Source organism: Hemisphaericaspora subhashii, assembly GCF_019202705.1.
Source record: "Hemisphaericaspora subhashii strain CBS 10753 chromosome Unknown scaffold5, whole genome shotgun sequence".
NCBI lineage: Eukaryota > Fungi > Ascomycota > Pichiomycetes > Serinales > Debaryomycetaceae > Hemisphaericaspora > Hemisphaericaspora subhashii.
Window position 1 is genome coordinate 1 of NW_026057210.1, and position 17,158 is coordinate 17,158.

At 34.5% G+C, this 17,158-nt stretch overlaps 6 protein-coding genes across 6 annotated transcripts; 1 reads left to right on the forward strand and 5 right to left on the reverse strand. All coding sequences in view use genetic code 12, as the record gives it.

Moving 5' to 3' along the window:
• Positions 1-129: 129 nt before the first annotated feature.
• Positions 130-5,637, reverse strand: ECM29 (Ecm29p; the record flags this gene model as incomplete). The annotated part of the gene is made up of 1 exon (XM_049410402.1): positions 130-5,637. The coding sequence occupies one exon, from the start codon at positions 5,635-5,637 to the stop codon at positions 130-132; it is 5,508 nt and encodes a 1,835-aa protein (XP_049265911.1).
• Positions 5,638-5,828: 191 nt separating this feature from the next.
• GCD2 (translation initiation factor eIF2B subunit delta) lies at positions 5,829-7,421 on the reverse strand (the record flags this gene model as incomplete). The annotated part of the gene is made up of 1 exon (XM_049410403.1): positions 5,829-7,421. One exon carries the CDS (start codon positions 7,419-7,421, stop codon positions 5,829-5,831), a length of 1,593 nt encoding a protein of 530 aa, XP_049265912.1.
• Positions 7,422-7,627: 206 nt separating this feature from the next.
• Positions 7,628-11,560, reverse strand: J8A68_000701 (aminophospholipid-translocating P4-type ATPase; the record flags this gene model as incomplete). Its single annotated transcript, XM_049410404.1, has 1 exon — positions 7,628-11,560. One exon carries the CDS (start codon positions 11,558-11,560, stop codon positions 7,628-7,630), a length of 3,933 nt encoding a protein of 1,310 aa, XP_049265913.1.
• A 481-nt stretch (positions 11,561-12,041) lies between these two features.
• Positions 12,042-13,352, forward strand: PRO2 (glutamate-5-semialdehyde dehydrogenase; the record flags this gene model as incomplete). Its single annotated transcript, XM_049410405.1, has 1 exon — positions 12,042-13,352. One exon carries the CDS (start codon positions 12,042-12,044, stop codon positions 13,350-13,352), a length of 1,311 nt encoding a protein of 436 aa, XP_049265914.1.
• A 97-nt stretch (positions 13,353-13,449) lies between these two features.
• MET8 (bifunctional precorrin-2 dehydrogenase/sirohydrochlorin ferrochelatase) lies at positions 13,450-14,292 on the reverse strand (the record flags this gene model as incomplete). The annotated part of the gene is made up of 1 exon (XM_049410406.1): positions 13,450-14,292. One exon carries the CDS (start codon positions 14,290-14,292, stop codon positions 13,450-13,452), a length of 843 nt encoding a protein of 280 aa, XP_049265915.1.
• Positions 14,293-14,691: 399 nt separating this feature from the next.
• On the reverse strand, positions 14,692-16,905 carry J8A68_000704 (uncharacterized protein; the record flags this gene model as incomplete). The annotated part of the gene is made up of 1 exon (XM_049410407.1): positions 14,692-16,905. One exon carries the CDS (start codon positions 16,903-16,905, stop codon positions 14,692-14,694), a length of 2,214 nt encoding a protein of 737 aa, XP_049265916.1.
• Between the last annotated feature and the right edge of the window lie 253 nt (positions 16,906-17,158).

Below are 17,158 nucleotides of genomic sequence, written 5' to 3' on the forward strand. Positions count from 1 at the left end.
TTTTGTAGACATTGATTGGGCTTAGAGAGTGCTTGCTCCAACCAGATCTCTGTATTATGCGATTTCGGAGTGAAATGTACAATCTTGTATCTATTGGAAAATATCTAAATTAATCTACAAAATAAACACCTAAATCTCACCCTTTTGAAGTTCTGTTAACACAACACTCGACAATTCAATCTTTTGAAAATGTTCAAGCTCCAGCTTAATATGCTGTGCTTTGTCACCCATATTCAAACTCTCAAAATATTTACTCAATTGGAAGGATAATCTTATGAATTGAACCTTTACATTTTCGATATCTCTAATATTCAAACATTGTCCTTGTAATACCTTCCACGAATTCAATAAAACTTTACATTGATCGGAAGAAATTTTCTTCGTTTCTAATTCAGTTAAGATCTTCTTATATACTTCCGTTGCTTGTAATTTTGATCTCCAAGTATTCTCAATCAAACTAGAATTGAAAACAGCATTCAATTGTTCAAAAATGAAATTAAACAATTCCGGATTAAATTCCGGATCAGTATAGAATACATCAACAAAGTTTTGAATATAAACTAATCTCTTTTCTTCCAACTCGATGTTTTCCTTTGTATTTATGACTCGGTCTCCATCTTCCATTTCCTCATCACTATCATCATCATCATTATAATCCGACCGCCAATACTTATCACTCAACACTTTAGTCATGATTTCAATATAGACTTCCACAATCTCTTCATTCTCATGGAATTCATGGATATATTTACCCAAAGTAAGAATGGCATGTTTTTGATATTCCTTGTTTCTTCTTTTTGCTTCAACCACGACTGTTTTGTTAATCGCTTGGAGGATATCTTCATGTTTGGAAATATATGATTTGGACATAATTGCGAATGAAACCAATGATTCAAATACCAACTCTTTTCCATCCCATGATTTTCCCTTGTTTGATTCTAAAAGTAGTTCTAAGATCTCATTGATTACTTTATCCGAAAATTGATTCAAATTATCAATCACGGTACATAAATCAGATAATGCCTTAGCTAATGTTTTACGCACAGCAAATTCATTCGATTTTAAATATCGTTGAATAAAATCAAGAATTTCAATAAGATATAACTTAACAGTAGATTTACTACCACTTGTATGTTCGATCCATTCCTTATCGAAATTATTCACCACTTGTTTATTAGAATCAAATTTCCCAATATAAGCTAAAGGTAAAAATGCCGAAGCAACAATATCAAACCGATCACCAGCATATCGTGAAACAGATTCACTTGCAATTGATGCCAAAATTCTCAGTCTATCATCTCCAACTTCGGCAGATTCAAAGTACATCTTGGTGATTTTTTCAGAATATTTAACAATAGTGTCAACTTTAGCAATCCGACATAAATATCCCAGAGCAGCTGCATAACTCAGTGCAACAGTATCATTACGATCTTTCATCTGCGACAGGGAAACTTGAAGTAATTTATCTCCATATGGTTTAATTAACTCATATTGATTTGTGATTAATGAAACAAGCACTCTTGACCCACTGACTTTAGTTGGTAATCCAACACCTTTCTTTATACATGTTTCCAAACGTCTAACTAAATCTGGCAATGTTTCTTCATCCAATTGTCCTAATAAACTCTCAATTGCTTCCATTAATGGTGAATTCCCAACATTTTTCAATCTGGTTGCATCAATAACATTGCTTTCAATATTGTATTTAGATGCATTCAAAACTAAATAATTGACAAATTGCGGTTCTAAACTGGAGAAAAGATTAATGAAGTTTTCAATAAGTTCAGGGACATATACTTTAATTGCCTTATTTCCCGATTTACACAATTTTAAAAGGGTAGCTAATGCAAAGTCTCTGACTTCCTGTGAATCTGATAATAACCCTTTATTACCCAAGAAAAATGGAATCAAAAATTGTAAAATCGAAGAAATCTTTTCTGTTTTATTGGAATAACGATTGGATTCAAACATGGTGGTTAAATTAGTAGCTAAAGATTTAGTTAACTTAATACCTTCTTTACGAACACTCTCTTTAATATCATCCATAGCTCTGAAACTCATAGTCCAAATATCGTCTAATTTAGATTCATATTGATCTAATTCAACCATTTGTAATAAATCGTTCAATGCAGCAGTACTGGCTTGTCTAGTTCTCCACTCTTTCTTACCCATACTACTCAATAATTCTGAAAGTATTGTATTAAAATTGGCGACCACTGCTTTGGAAGTATCCTTCACAAGAGCATTCCAAATATCGTTCATCGATTTGGAAACACCAATATTAGGATCATATCTATATCTAAACAATTTCGGGATTAACCTATCTGCTAAATTCTGGTTATTCGCTAATAATTTATCCAAAGAAGTCTGTGACAAAATTGATTCCAACCCAAAGGCAATTCCTTTTCTCGATGACCACAAAGTAGATGACTTTGCAAGCGACATAAATTTATATACCAAACTTGGATCACCAACATCCTGGGCCAAATTTAAAACATCTTTATACGTCGATACAGATCCCTCATTAGTTCTCAACAAGTCCGGTTCAAATAATTCAGTGTCTTCTTCAACTGTACCAGCTGTGAATTTCGCAGTTGTGCTAGATTGAGTAAATGATTTTAATAACGATTTAACCAAAGTATCTTTCAATTCTACATCTCCCATTTCATAGACTAAACCTAACCCTCTTGATGCCGATTCTTGAATAAGTTCGTCTTTATCAGCCAAAAATCTCATAAATGAAACATGCAACTCCGGTGCCCTAGATCTGACTACCTCAAGGTGTCCACAATATTGAACTAACGATAATAGCCAAATACAACCAGCTTTCCTTAAGGACGGCTTTGTATTTGAACATGCCTTTAAAACGGTCTTCAAAATGATTTCGACACGAGAAGTATCACGACTAATGTACTTGACCGATTCGCCTTGAATATCCAATTGCTTGTCCAATAGTTTTGAATCCCAACCTGCTGATGCCAATAGGAGAGCTTCACTAGAGGTGAAGATATATTCAATTTGTTTGGAAATATGTGTGTCATATATTATTTGTTCGTCTTCTGTCATTTCCTCGGTGATTTGTCTTTCACTCGTCAATGTCAAATAACCAAGTGCTAGGACAGACCTTTCGTCGATTTTCTTGACTTTTGCTCGGATTATCTCTCTAAATTTTTCGATGTAGTTAATTAGATCTTGATTGATAATTGGGCCTAAAGTTCCAAACATACATAATTGCGAAATAGAATCTAATGCAATATAATAAAGACCTGATTCCTTTAACATTTTTTCAAGACACTCCAAAAGTGATTGAAGTATAGAACTAGAAACAACCCCTATTCTATCTCTCAAAATTAATCTGGAAATCAAATAAGATGAACACAATACTCTTCCTTTAATCTTATGAGGAACCATATCTTCGAATGAAATTCTCTTGAAGATACTCTCAATACTTGCATCATCATTTTCAGGATGACTTGCAATTATACCAATTGCCTTACATATTTGTTCAACGGCCAAATCATTGAAAACTTTGGAATCCAACAATTCAAAAAGATCAGGAATTCTCGGGATCATCATTGCAATAGCAGGGGAAGATGCAAACGAAAGTAACCTTGCCAATATAGTTCCATAAGATGTATGACTTACAATTGAAGTTGAATTAATAAATTGTCCAGTGAGGGCATCAATACAAATCGACATTAATTTACAAACTGGAGTTTGAATATCCTCTGCTTTCATTCTTTCCGCTATCAATTTTCTAACCTTTTCATTCATTTCAACCGCTTTCTCTACTCTTATAGCCCAATCCTGATCTGCAATTACAACAGTATCGTTGTCCTTAATAGATCCCATAACCAATATTTGTTCTGAAAATTCAATGGCTTTAGGAAGGGCTTGAAAGATGATACCTTCCCCAGTGCGTTTAGACAGTTCTATTTCATCCACAAGGGTGTTTATAAATGATTCAAACGATGGGAAAGTTACAGTGGTTTCTTGACCTAGTAAATAAGATGTTGATCTAAATTCAAGGGAGTTATTAGCTTGACGAAGGTTAAACCAATGTGGATGCAAACCATTCTGAGATTCTTCAATTGTATCTGGCGAATTCTCTTTTGCAGTTCCAAGAACACAGAAGAATCTAGCAAGAGGGTCTTCGAACGGGAATGCTGCATTAATGTACTTTATTGCCATATAGCGACATGCACTAGTATTCACACTGCTTGATCTAGAGAACGCCAAATATCTTCTTGATAATTCCTTTAAAGATGATTTCTGGCTTTCTGACAAATTAGACAAATGAACACTCAAACCAGACAATGCATCTTGGATTGCGATTCTGAAATCTGCAGAATCTCCTTCAAGAGATTCAAATAAAAATTCAACATATGACCAATCTTCGTAGAATAAATCCGGGCTAGATTTCAATATGTTCCCCAATGCCTCATACTTCGATTGTCTATCTTTGAATCTAATCAGATAATTCACCAGTCCTTGAGTTTCCATACTTGGCCAGCCCTCTGCTAATATACCATCTCTCAACTTGGTTGCAATTTCTTGATTATACTTTTCGATTCCGCTAATCATAGTTTCTGATTTTCCGAGCCACAGAATAAGTTCAATTGCCAATTGTCTGACTCTGGAATTATCCGAATTCAATGCTAAGGTGGTTATTTTTGATATTTGGGAGTGGCAACGCACTTGGTTACTCTTGACCAACACTTGAAGAATCCTATATTGTAAGCTTGAATCTACTGGAGGTGCACTTTCACCCAAATATAACCCCACAATGTGGTCAATAAATGAAATTCCACCAAATACCGAAATGCTATCAAAATCAACATTCAACTTTTTAAAAAGCACTTCTGCTGACTCACCAATGGTCGATAACGGATCTGCTGAAGCTATAAGCAATGGCAATGCCAATTGTTCATTTGAAAAACCAGCTTTCAAAAACTCGAGTATGGAACGTTTTGTCACAACAACTTCTTCTTTCGTCTTATAAGTTACACCAGCCTCAGTAGTAAAAAATGCATTGTCTTCAATACTCAATCCAGGGGTAGCTTTAGATGCAGAATCAGGTAAAAGTAACAAAAATTTACTCATAATAAAAGCCAAGAATCTTTCATCCTCAAGATTTTCATCAAATTGGAGAACTTTTCTCATATTGTCATACTCTTGTGTTCCCTTAAATGGAGTTTTCCAGGACTGTAATAATTTACAGAGAATACTGAACATTCTTGCTCTAATGCCATTAGGGTACAAGTGAATGCCTTGCACCACCTCCGGAACCAATAACGATTTCTCCTCATCAGTTAACCTATCAATTCCACGAATAATAAACAATGTTGAATACAACCGTACAGACGATGTGTCAACACCTTCTTTAACACTAGGAACTTTCACTTGCTTTATGAGTGCATTGACTGGAAGTTTGATATTTCTAGATGCCGTAATTCTTGGGATCAAATGCTGAACAATCTTAAGTACTGTCTTTCTAACTTCGGCATGTGGACTTGCCAATTTAAGTAAAACTGGGGCAAGATATAAACTCAAAGCATGTTCAAACTGTGTATCATCTGATGCTAATGCTATACGCAATTCAACCTTATTGATCAATGACAATTCACTCTCTGCCATTGTAATATTCTTGTGTCTAGTATCTGTGTCTCTATGTCTCTATGAAGAAAGTGGAAAATTTGGTTGTAAAAAAAGCGAGAGAATAAATTGGTGGCAAAAAAAAGAGGGACTTTTTAAAAAAGGTAATAACGGAAGACGGAAGGTTTGTATTAATTAACTTTCTATTTATAGATATTTATATAAAACAAATATTATGTGTTCTTATATTCTCGTAAGATAACTGGAACGGAAGATGGAGGTAATGATCCTAATTCTGTTATAACTTTGTCTATATACTCTGGTGGAGTCAAATCATACATAATATTCAATATATTCAATGCTGGTAAATCCTTCCAATTCTTTAATGGATCCGAATCTTCATCTTCTTGTATCTCTTCATTTGGTTGGTTACCACCTTTTCCTTTTGGTTGCTGCTTTGATTTGTTCTTATCTGCTTCTGCTTCTGCTTGTTTTATAAATTGTTCTAACGCAAATGATTTCTTTTGAGGTGGCTTATTAGAAGCTATATCATTAACCAAATCGTCAGAATCGGCCAACTCATTGGTTGTTACTGAATCTAATTGAACTTTATCCGAGAACTTAATAGATTCACAACAAGTCAAGACAGGTATATTTCTAGTATGAGCCATCATGGCAATTAAAGCTGTACCAACTCTAGAATAAAGACGACCATTAGATAACATCGCATGTGCTCCTAAAAAGACATAATCAACATCATCCAAAAGGGAGGAAGCTAGGGAGTTTAATAAAACATATTGAATGCTTACATGAGTCTTTGTTATTGGAACACGAACTGGGGCTACATTTTTGCTATTCATTGATTCCAAATCATTAATCTCCACATCTTCGTCGAAATAAGTATTGGCTAAATTCTTCACTAATTTCTTACCTTCAAATAATGGTCTTGAATCAACTACAATCAACTTAAATTTTTTACCTTGTTCAGTTACACAATATTGGAATAACTCTTCCAAGACTTGTGAATGTCCATAAGTCAAGACAGTAGATCCATCAGCAATATGCTTCGAGGCGATATCAACAATCAATCGGTCAGAAAATTCAATCTTCTCTTTAATAAAATCATCAATTTTTCCGCATAGTATTTCCTTAGCTTGTTCTTCGGTAGTATCAATTGAAATATGGGAAATCTCTTGCTTCAACCATCTGATGGCATTACCCATGGAAACTGACAATGGACGTCCAGATTTCAAATACTCAATCTGGTGGGATAAGTGTCCAGTTAAGTGTCTGGTTAAAGTAGTATTTTCTGGAGTGACATAATCTTCAATGATCCTCTTAAACACCAACAACATATGTCTTAATCTTGAATTAGAACCCACAATTTTATAATTTGAATATTTTAAAGTCAATGAAAGAATGGCTGGATGAACGATATGACTAATTGTTGGAGATGATGCGTTTCTTTGTTCACGAGTTTCCAAATGTCCAAATAAATGTGGAACCTTTCTTCTTTCAGGCTTGATCAATGTCTGATCCATTTGCTTCTTCAACTTAGTAACAGTGGCAGTTTGCTGTTTCTTCTTTTCAATCTTCTGTTCGGCAATCTTCTTTTGGTCTTCAGGACTGATACCAATTGCCGTCTTTTGGGCTGCTCGTTTGGCAGCCTTTTCTTTCTTCTTCAACTCTTTCAATTCTTTATTGGAAAGCTTCTTTTCATCCACATCAGCCGCAGAAGCAGCAGCTGGAGCAGCAGCTGGAGCAGCACTAGCTGACTCTGCAGCTTTTGCAGCCACGGGCTTTTTATCATTCACTTGTTCTGACATGATTACGGCGATGATGTTAGTCGATGGGATCTACGTACGCCTTCCCATCTCTACTACTTTTCCCAGAAAATTTTTAATAACATCAAAATACGAGTCGTGTGTAGATCAAAAAAGGCACAGCTATTTACATGTACAAATAAATTAAATATTAATCTTTACTATCTATACAAGAATACAGTCTATGTCTTAATTAAAAGCTTCGGAAACTACGTACTTTCCGTCAATTCACCAAAGATACCTCTCTTCTTAGTAGTATCATACAATCTAACAATCTTTTCTTGGTCTTGGCCATCAACTTGAGAAAAGGCAAACCCTCTTTGTTTCTTAATTCTTTGCACTTGTCTAACTTTCCTAATTGCCTTCTGAAACTCTTCCATTCTAGGTCTATAATCTTGAATATTATACTTTTGGATTTCTTGAACATAATGATAACTTTCGGGACTATATGCTCTCTTCAAGAATTTCCATGCAAAATCACGAAGTAAACATAATACTGCTACTCCAAACACCATAGCCCAAAATACAATCGAAGGATATGTAGCTCTAAGTACCCCACGGAATTCCATGGAGACACCAGTCATAGGAGCGATATAAGCATATAATGGGTACCAAGCTAACCAGAAAAGGAATGAACCAGGGATTGCGATTAAAGTAAATTTAGTCCATAAGGTCACGATCAAGGCAGCTTTACCCAATGCCACTAATGTACAGGTAGTATACACCGTAGTACCCCAAGACCAATTATCAGTCAATAATCCACTTGACAAGGTATTTCCGTATCTAAAAATGAAAAACGAGCACAAGAAAACCACAGCTGAATGATAGAAACCATTAGCAATCCATCCCCAGAAGACAGGCACATTGAAAAATTTCCTTTGTTGACCTAATTGATACAATTGAGGATAACGATCTAATAATCTCGCACTGACAAATTGATCAAAAACACCTAAAACAAATGGAGGCAAAGCGGTAAAGAAAACATTATAGAAAGTTAATGTCCATGATTCCATAATGGATTGACCGGAAAATCCATTAGCAAAAACAAACCAAAACTGGGTCATGTATAATGCCATGTTTTTATAAAATGAATAAAGAATAGCATTTGAAATACGTTGATATGACCAAGAACCATGAACCAATAACAATTTCTTTAAATACTTAAATTGACCAATGGATATATCTGCACTTCGTGCTGCTTGCATCCCTTCCATACCACTGATACCGACTCCAACATGGGCAGCCTGAATCATCGAAACGTCATTGGCACCATCACCAATAGCTAAAAGCAATGAATTCTTCTTCTTTCTCTTGACCATTTTGACGACAAGTGCTTTTTGTAATGGAGAAACACGACAACAAATCACTGCTTTACATCGAGACCCTAACTCGATAAATAAATCTTCTAAGTCGGGTTCTAATGCATACGCTAGGGAGTGTCCATCAATAATCAATGCCAATGATGATTCTAATGATCCGTCTTCAATATCGAATTGATGTTCTTGAATTGCAGTTAATTTTTCCATTAAATTCAATCTGGTATTTTGTTTAGTTTCCTCATTAATGATTAATAAATTCATATCTTCACTTAACAATTTACAGGACATACCAATATTAATTGCGGTTTCTTGTCTATCACCAGTCAAAACCCAAATTTTTATACCGGCATTTTGTAAAGTATGAATAGTTTCTGGAACACCATCTTGTAATTTATCTTCAATAGCAGTTGCTCCAAGCAAAAACAAATCAGTTTCAATTAATTCAGCGGCAGCATCTAATTTTTCAGTACGTTCATCCAACGAAGTTGAAGCTTCATAGTAAGTTCCTGACCAAGCTTTGTATTCTTCTTCAGAAACAATACGTGAGGCAATACATAAAGTACGCAACCCTTCAGCAGCAAAATCTTCCAAATGTCTCAATGTGGCATCTACAAATGGTTGGTCTTCAGTTTGAGAAAGTCTTTCCAAAATCACAGTATCAGCACCTTTACAAAACAAACGAATAATTCCATCTGGGCATCTAAAAATGGCAGACATTCTCTTTCTTGTAGAATTAAATTCGCAAATATTCAATAATTCATATTCTGATTCAGTTTGGGTTAAAGTATTGGAAATCGTAACCCCTTTAGGTCTACGGATGGTAAATTTGTAGCCTAACATAGCTGCACCGTCAACAAGGGCCCCTTCATCAGGAGAAGCTGCTTGATATTTGATAGCACCAGTTGTTTCGTTAACTTCTGGAATAACCGTATGACAAGTACTCAAAAGAGTTAAAAATTCATTTATGATTGCTGATTGCTGAGAGCTGGTATTTGCTAAATCACTTCTTAATTCCTCGAAAGTATGGAACCCGATTTCAATTCCATCGATGATTTGTGCTTGACCATCTTCGGGAATTTCTTCAATATAACATCTACCACCAATTGTACAAGATTTGAATTCCATTACATTTCTGGTTAAGGTTCCTGTTTTATCACTGAAAATATAATTAATTTGACCTAATTCTTCCACAAGCGAAGAAGTTCTAACCCCCGTTGGAGTGTCCGATTCTTCATAATACATATCTAAATCACTACCAATCATAAATGCTTGATAATATTTAATTAATTCAACAGTAACGAACAAGGAGATAGGAACTAAATTCGAATACAAGATCCAAAAGGTTAATAAATCCTGGAAGAATAACCTCACCATTGAAGTACCTTGTAAATGTAAATAACTCAAATCATCACGATCGGCAGTAGATTTAATAACATTTCCAATTGAAGAAATCAATGCTAATGTAATTAAGACACAGAAAAGGGCGATAATCTGCAAGTTAATAATTCTTTCCACATCAGTACGCTTAATTGGCGTTGCTGTAGCATTACGCATTAATTTAGTTTCATGACCAGTAAATATAACAACCCCATGAATCCATTGAGTATTTCTTAAGGTGGCTCCTCTTAACAATAATTGATCCGGGTTTAAAGGAATATCACCACCTGATCTAAAATTATGTAAATTTCCTTCATATGTATATAATGAAGAATTCGGTTGTTCAGACATAATTTCAGTTTGCGCCAAATCATGAACCAAATCTCTTGGATTGACTAAATATGCTGTTTCTGTTTTAGCTTGTTTGATTTTTAAATTTGTTTCTCCATCCAAGTTTGCAGTTTCGATATAACATAACCCTTCAGGTTCAGAAGAACTTAACAATACTAAATCTGCTGGGAATGGTTCTTCATTATTGACTCTCACAACATCACCTACTTGTACTTTAATCCATCTTTTCAGTATAAACTCTCCACTCGCTGGGTCTAACACAAGAACTTTGGTATTATTTAATTCTTTATCTGCATTAGATCTTTTAATATCTTCAGTTATTTCTTTGATAGCCGAGACTAACAACACGATTGTTAATGTACCAATCGTAGTAAATCTATTAGTTGGGGACACATGCGGTACTTGTTGAATAATTGAAGTGAATAAAAAGAACAAGTTAGCATATTTACTAAATTGTTCAAATAAGAATTTAGGTATAAAAGTGGCAAAATTATATTTTGTAGTTGAAATGTGATTTCCATAATAACCTTTACCTGAATTATTAACATGATCCATTACATATATTTGCCTTGGTGTGGTAGCAGTTTTTGAATCAATATTTATTGGTTTCCCACTTATTTTTCCTTTTATTTTCTGATATATATGTCTAATATCAAAGTCTCTAGGTTGTTCACGATCAACATTCAATTCATTCATATCAATATAATCTCTATTTCTTTTGAAATAAGCATTCTTAGATGGTTGTGGAGTATTGGACGTATTTAGTAATGGCACTTGTCTATGACCAGAAGAAGTAGATGTGTACGTTGTATCATTGCGGTGATATTGGTTGCCATCATATTGGTCATGTTCATCATTGTCTTCATCATCTGAAATAATGAATTGATCCGCGAATGGGTCATTATTTCGAGAATAATAGTTTGAATGTGGTTGATAGTGACCCAGTGGTTGAGCTTGTGGATATACCTGATTAGGATTAAATTGTCCGTATGGATTGACTCTATCAAAATCCATGTCTATCAAATCATTGTCATTACTGCTGGTATTATTAGCATTATCTGAGAATGGATTCTCATTTGAAGATTGTTTAGTCATGCTATTTGACGGCAGTAGTTCTTATCAACTATGGTTGAGTCCGTTTGTCAGGAAATAAAATATGTACTATGCAGCTACTCTAAGACACTGTATATAAGGGATGACTAAAGCAATGGGATGTATGTGGGGGGTGTTATAATGTATGGGTGTGCTGTACTTAAGTGGATTGTTTCTTGTGTGTTGTTATATTTAGCACTGCCCTTTCCAATTTGGTTGTAAAAAAAAAATTGTGTGGTAAAAATAACGAAACGAACGAGAAATTGGAATGTCGCAAATATTAATTATATGTCGCATAAATTGATGATTGTCGCATTCCTTCTTGATAGCTAAAAAAAAGTGAGTCAATCTAATCATTTTACTCTGCCCAGCGCTCTTTAATATCGACTGAAAAAAAAAAAAGAAATCATTGGTTTACTAATCAGAGTCAAAGTTCCATAAATCCCATTCCATTTAGGTATAAGAAATATCAAAGGATCAAGCTATGTCATCTGAATCCATTGCCAAGGCAGCAAACAGTGCCTTCTCAACATTAAAGACCCTTTCAAATACTCAAAGATCACAAGCATTACAAGCTATTCATGATGGACTTCAAGCTCGTAAAGCAGAAATCCTTAGTGCCAATAAAATAGATATGGAAAATGCAGTTAGACATAATTTGTCTTCTTCACTTATCAAACGTCTTGATCTTTCCAATTCAGGAAAATTTGATGCTATGTTACAAGGTATTCTAGATGTTGCTAATTTAGCTGATCCAATGGGGAAAATTACTTTAGCTAGAAAATTAGATGATGGTTTAAATTTATATAGAGTCACTGCTCCAATTGGTGTTTTATTAATTATTTTTGAATCTCGTCCAGAAGTGATTGCTAATATTACCGCTTTAGCTATTAAATCGGGTAATTCTGCTATTTTGAAAGGTGGTAAAGAGTCTTATTCAACTTTTAAGATTATGAGTGATATTGTTAATGATACTTTACAAAAAGAAACAGATGTTCCAAAAGATGCAATTCAATTAATTCAAAGTAGAGAAGATGTAGCAGATTTATTAAATCAAGATAAATATATTGACTTGGTTATTCCAAGAGGATCCAATGAATTAGTTAGATCCATTAAATCAAATACAAAAATTCCAGTATTGGGCCATGCTGATGGGATTTGTTCAATCTACGTTGATTCCAAATTTGATTTAGAAAAAGCTAAAAAGATTGTAATTGATTCAAAAACAAATTATCCTGCTGGATGTAATGCTGTTGAACAATTGTTACTTAATGCATCAATCCCACATCAACAAATCAATGAACTTTTACAAAGTTTGATTGATGCTAAAGTCACGATTCATGTCACTCCAGAAGTTAAAGCTATCTTATCTACAAGCAATACCGATTTCGTAAAGGACACCGTTGAAGATTCCTTTGATAAAGAATATCTTTCCTTCGATATCTCCGTTAAATTAGTTTCAGATGTCAATGAAGCAATCAAACATATTAATGAACATTCATCCAAACACACTGATTGTATCATTACTGAAGATAAAGCAACAGCTGAAAAATTCTTACAAAGTATTGATTCTTCAGGTATTTATTGGAATGCAAGTACAAGATTTGCAGATGGGTTCAGATATGGGTTTGGAACCGAAGTTGGTATCAGTACAAACAAAATCCACGCCAGAGGTCCTGTTGGATTAGAAGGATTGATGAGTTATCAATATCAATTGAAAGGGGACGGACATGTGGTTGGAGAATACGTTGGTGGTGGAGGTAACAAAATGTTTGTTCATGAAGATATTCTTTAAATCGATTAGTTTGTATATACATAAATGTAATAATAAGGAGATATTCATTAGATACTATATCATAAATGGTTTGTTAAATTCTATATAAGCCGTCATTCTATCTCAAAACCTCTTGCTTGAATTCTTCATAATCTTGAGGTGGATAATCAGGAAAGTACCTTATTATGTTATCAACATATTGAAATCGATTATCATGGGGAGGAGGCGAGGGCGGAGGAATCAAATTCAACTCGCTCCATTCTTTAAGGGTGAAGAAATCGGTCAAAGTCTTGATCCAAGTCATTCTAGTTTCAATACTAATTAAATCTTCACCATCCATAACCAATTCACGTAATCTACTTCTAATCATACCTAAATTCTCAACTGCTCGATTCATATCCACATCTTCGAATTCTTTACTAATATTATCTTTAACTAATCGTGATAATCGAGGAGATTTCCCATTTGTACTAACCATAATTTGTAAATTATCATAATTTAACATTGATCCAAAATAAAAATCACATAGATGTGGCTTATCAGCAATATTAACCGGTAATCTAAGATACTTACATTGATAATAGATCTTGGTGCTCAATTCATAATCATCAATACAACAACATATAATAGCAAATATTTCATTCATAACTTGATCTTGAATAATTCCATATTTTTCAAATGTAATTTCATCAAGATCTCGAATATTAGAATGAATATTTTCATAAGTTGTCAAGTCATTCGATTCATAATCTCTTTTAATCAATTTAAATATTTTGCCTTGTTCATTTAATTCAATAATATCAGGATGGATCTTGGAATCTCCACTAACAACGGTGATCTTAGCCTCAGCATTAAGTAAATGATGGATTCTCGATAAGGCAACATCTCCTCCTCCGATAACCAAACAATGCTTGTTTTTGACTTGCCATGCAAGTAGCAAGGAAGCTTTCTTCTCTGACATCTGTTTCTATATACAGCTGACAATATTGATCAATATAATGAAAGTTGACGACTGTCAAAAGTCAAAATGGTAGTGTGTAGGTTCCAAGAAATTTTATAATAATAGTCATCATTTAGATGGTGCTACCAAACGTACAAGAATTCAATTCTTTGAACTGATATATCGGTGCTACAAGACATCTATTCAGAATGCAAGTTACAGAGTCACACGAATTCTAATCACATACAATATATTATTTTTGTAAATTCTATTTAATTCTAAGGAAACGAACCTCGTTCTACATTGCCTTTGAAGCATTACCACCAAAAGACTCCCCGTAAATATACAGCACACTACCGAACTCCAACCTCTCCAACCCAAAACCATGAACGAAACATAAACTGCAAGAAAGCGAAAGTATCAATCCAGAAACTCGTACTCAGAGTCAGTTTCCATCTCCCACAATGCAGTATTATTTAAGCGAATAAGCAAAGGACAATCTTCTTGCAACTCGGTTAGAATTGTTTCAGGGTCACATCTTGGATTCTTATCCAAAGCTATAAACCTTAACCTTTTGCAGTTGGACAACTTTAAATATCTAAATGAGCCATTGGTAAGATTATTTCCTCGAAGATCCATTTCTACCAAAGAATCTGGAAATTGGATATTGGCCAATTTCGAAAGGTATTTATCGAGTCCCACATAAGCAATGCCTAGTTTCTCTAACTTCTTGAAGCTCTTAAAGAATATCAGATTGGGAATAGTTATCTCATTATTACTTAAATCAAGAATCCTTAACGTGGTTGGAAAAAGGGATTCTAATCTCGTGAGCTTCTGGTCAGATAAAAGCACACTTGTCAAGTATTTGGACCTTTGTAAATTCCAGCTAAGAACTTCTTTCGATGTAAGATAACCAAATCTTCCAGCTAATCTCTTGATGGACCTGGGAAGTCTCAAATTAAGACGGTTATTGTTCACAAGGAAGGGGAAATCACGGGGCTTTGGGTCGGGCTCCGGATAAAACTGGCGGAGAATCTCACCACCGATTTCTAAGCAGATGACCGAATCGGGTATTTCGAAGCTTGTGTGATCAAGACTTTCTATTTTGCATCCTGTCAAGTCAAGCATTTTCAAATTTGGAGCAACAATGCGGAACTTCAAGAGCCCTGAATCTTTCAAGTTTAACAGCTTTAACAGCGCAGTGAATCTCGAATGAAACTCTCCAATATCTGAGCCGGTTATACTTAGACTGACCAAATTAGTCATGCTTGTAAATTTCAGCAATGTCACAGAATCCAACTCACATGCTTCCAAATTTAACGAAGTCAAAGACTGAGGAAATTCTAATCCTATTAGATTCTGTCGCGCAATAGTTAATTCCGTGGTATGAGCAGGCATTTCTAACCGTGACCGATGAGACAATGAATATGGAGATCCCTTTAAGTTCAAAGTATGTAATGAAGGGGGGAATTCGAATTCTGCAAGTTTGAAATCCACGTTCCCATCAATCACTAGATACGTAAGATTGGGTGGAATAAGAAATTCTCTTCCAACTTTAATTGGATTTATAAACTCAAAAAATTTCATAACAATCATATCAATAGATAAAACTTGTAGACTCTGAGGAAACGGGATCCCATTGAATATAGTCCCATCCCTATTTTTAATAAATAATGATTTGAGATTACGATATTTGCTGAAAGTATCCAACGCTGGAAGTTGAGTATATATACTCAAATCGGCAATCAGTTTAGGTATATTGATTATTCCTACAGGGACTTCGTTCATGCACCGTAAAGATTGTAGATTCGTTAAATGGGATAAGTCACATCTTCCCAATGGCAGTTGAAAAATCAATCCTAGCTCCAAAAATTGCAAAGATATAGGCAAATTAAGGATTTCACAACCCTCGGTTTCCAAGACCATAACTATGTGCAATTTTTGTAAATTCGATGGGATGTAAGCTAATTCTGATACTTGCACGTACTCATGTATTGTCAAACTACGAAGATTTGAATAATGCTCAGGTGGTACAACCAGGATTAGATCCATTACTTCTACCTCGGTAACGTTGTACGGAACTTCATAACCACAATCTCCTGCGTACCGTAACTTTTGAAACTTGAAAGGTAAACATAAGATCTCTTCTTCTAACATGGAGCTCGTCAAATTTAAAACCTGAATATCTGCTCCTTTTAATATGTATGGATATGTTTTGAAAGTAGCGTACACATCATTTAGATTGTAAAAACTTATAATCTTTGGGTTTGCACTAGGATACATCTCAATGAAATGGAGGAATTGGTAGATTGATGCAAATTGAAACTCATGTGACACGTAGAGAACTGGTACAAAATGTCTCTTCGGGTAAACTGATTCATTTAATTCAAGCCGTTCCTTCAGTATGACTGAATCATTTCTAACTGGGATATGCATTGTTGATCTGCAAACATTTGTTGTGCCGCTTTCTGGAGAATCAATTGTAACCTTGGCAAATAGTGTATCAAGTGCATAAGTACCAATTAGTGGATTATCAATGTATGTATGAAGATATTCATCGGGGATTTTGGCGAATATCAATTCGATTATATCTTCAGGGAGATCTAAGAGGTTGTCAATGAATGGTTTCTTCATTGCTTCTTTGTTTCAATTGATGGGATTGATAAAATAGATAAGATATTTTATTTGTTTATTTTCTGTAATTAATAGGAGATTGGAAATATTTTTTGTACTGTAAATTGCAAAAAATCATAATTACACAAACCTACATTAGTCTTCCATTATTACTATTAAAAATCATCTTAAAAAATGTAATGCTAGATCTGAAAGAGTTCTCAGAGTTATCTCTGAGGACCATGTAATCCCGGTGGATTTGGCTAGTTCCAGG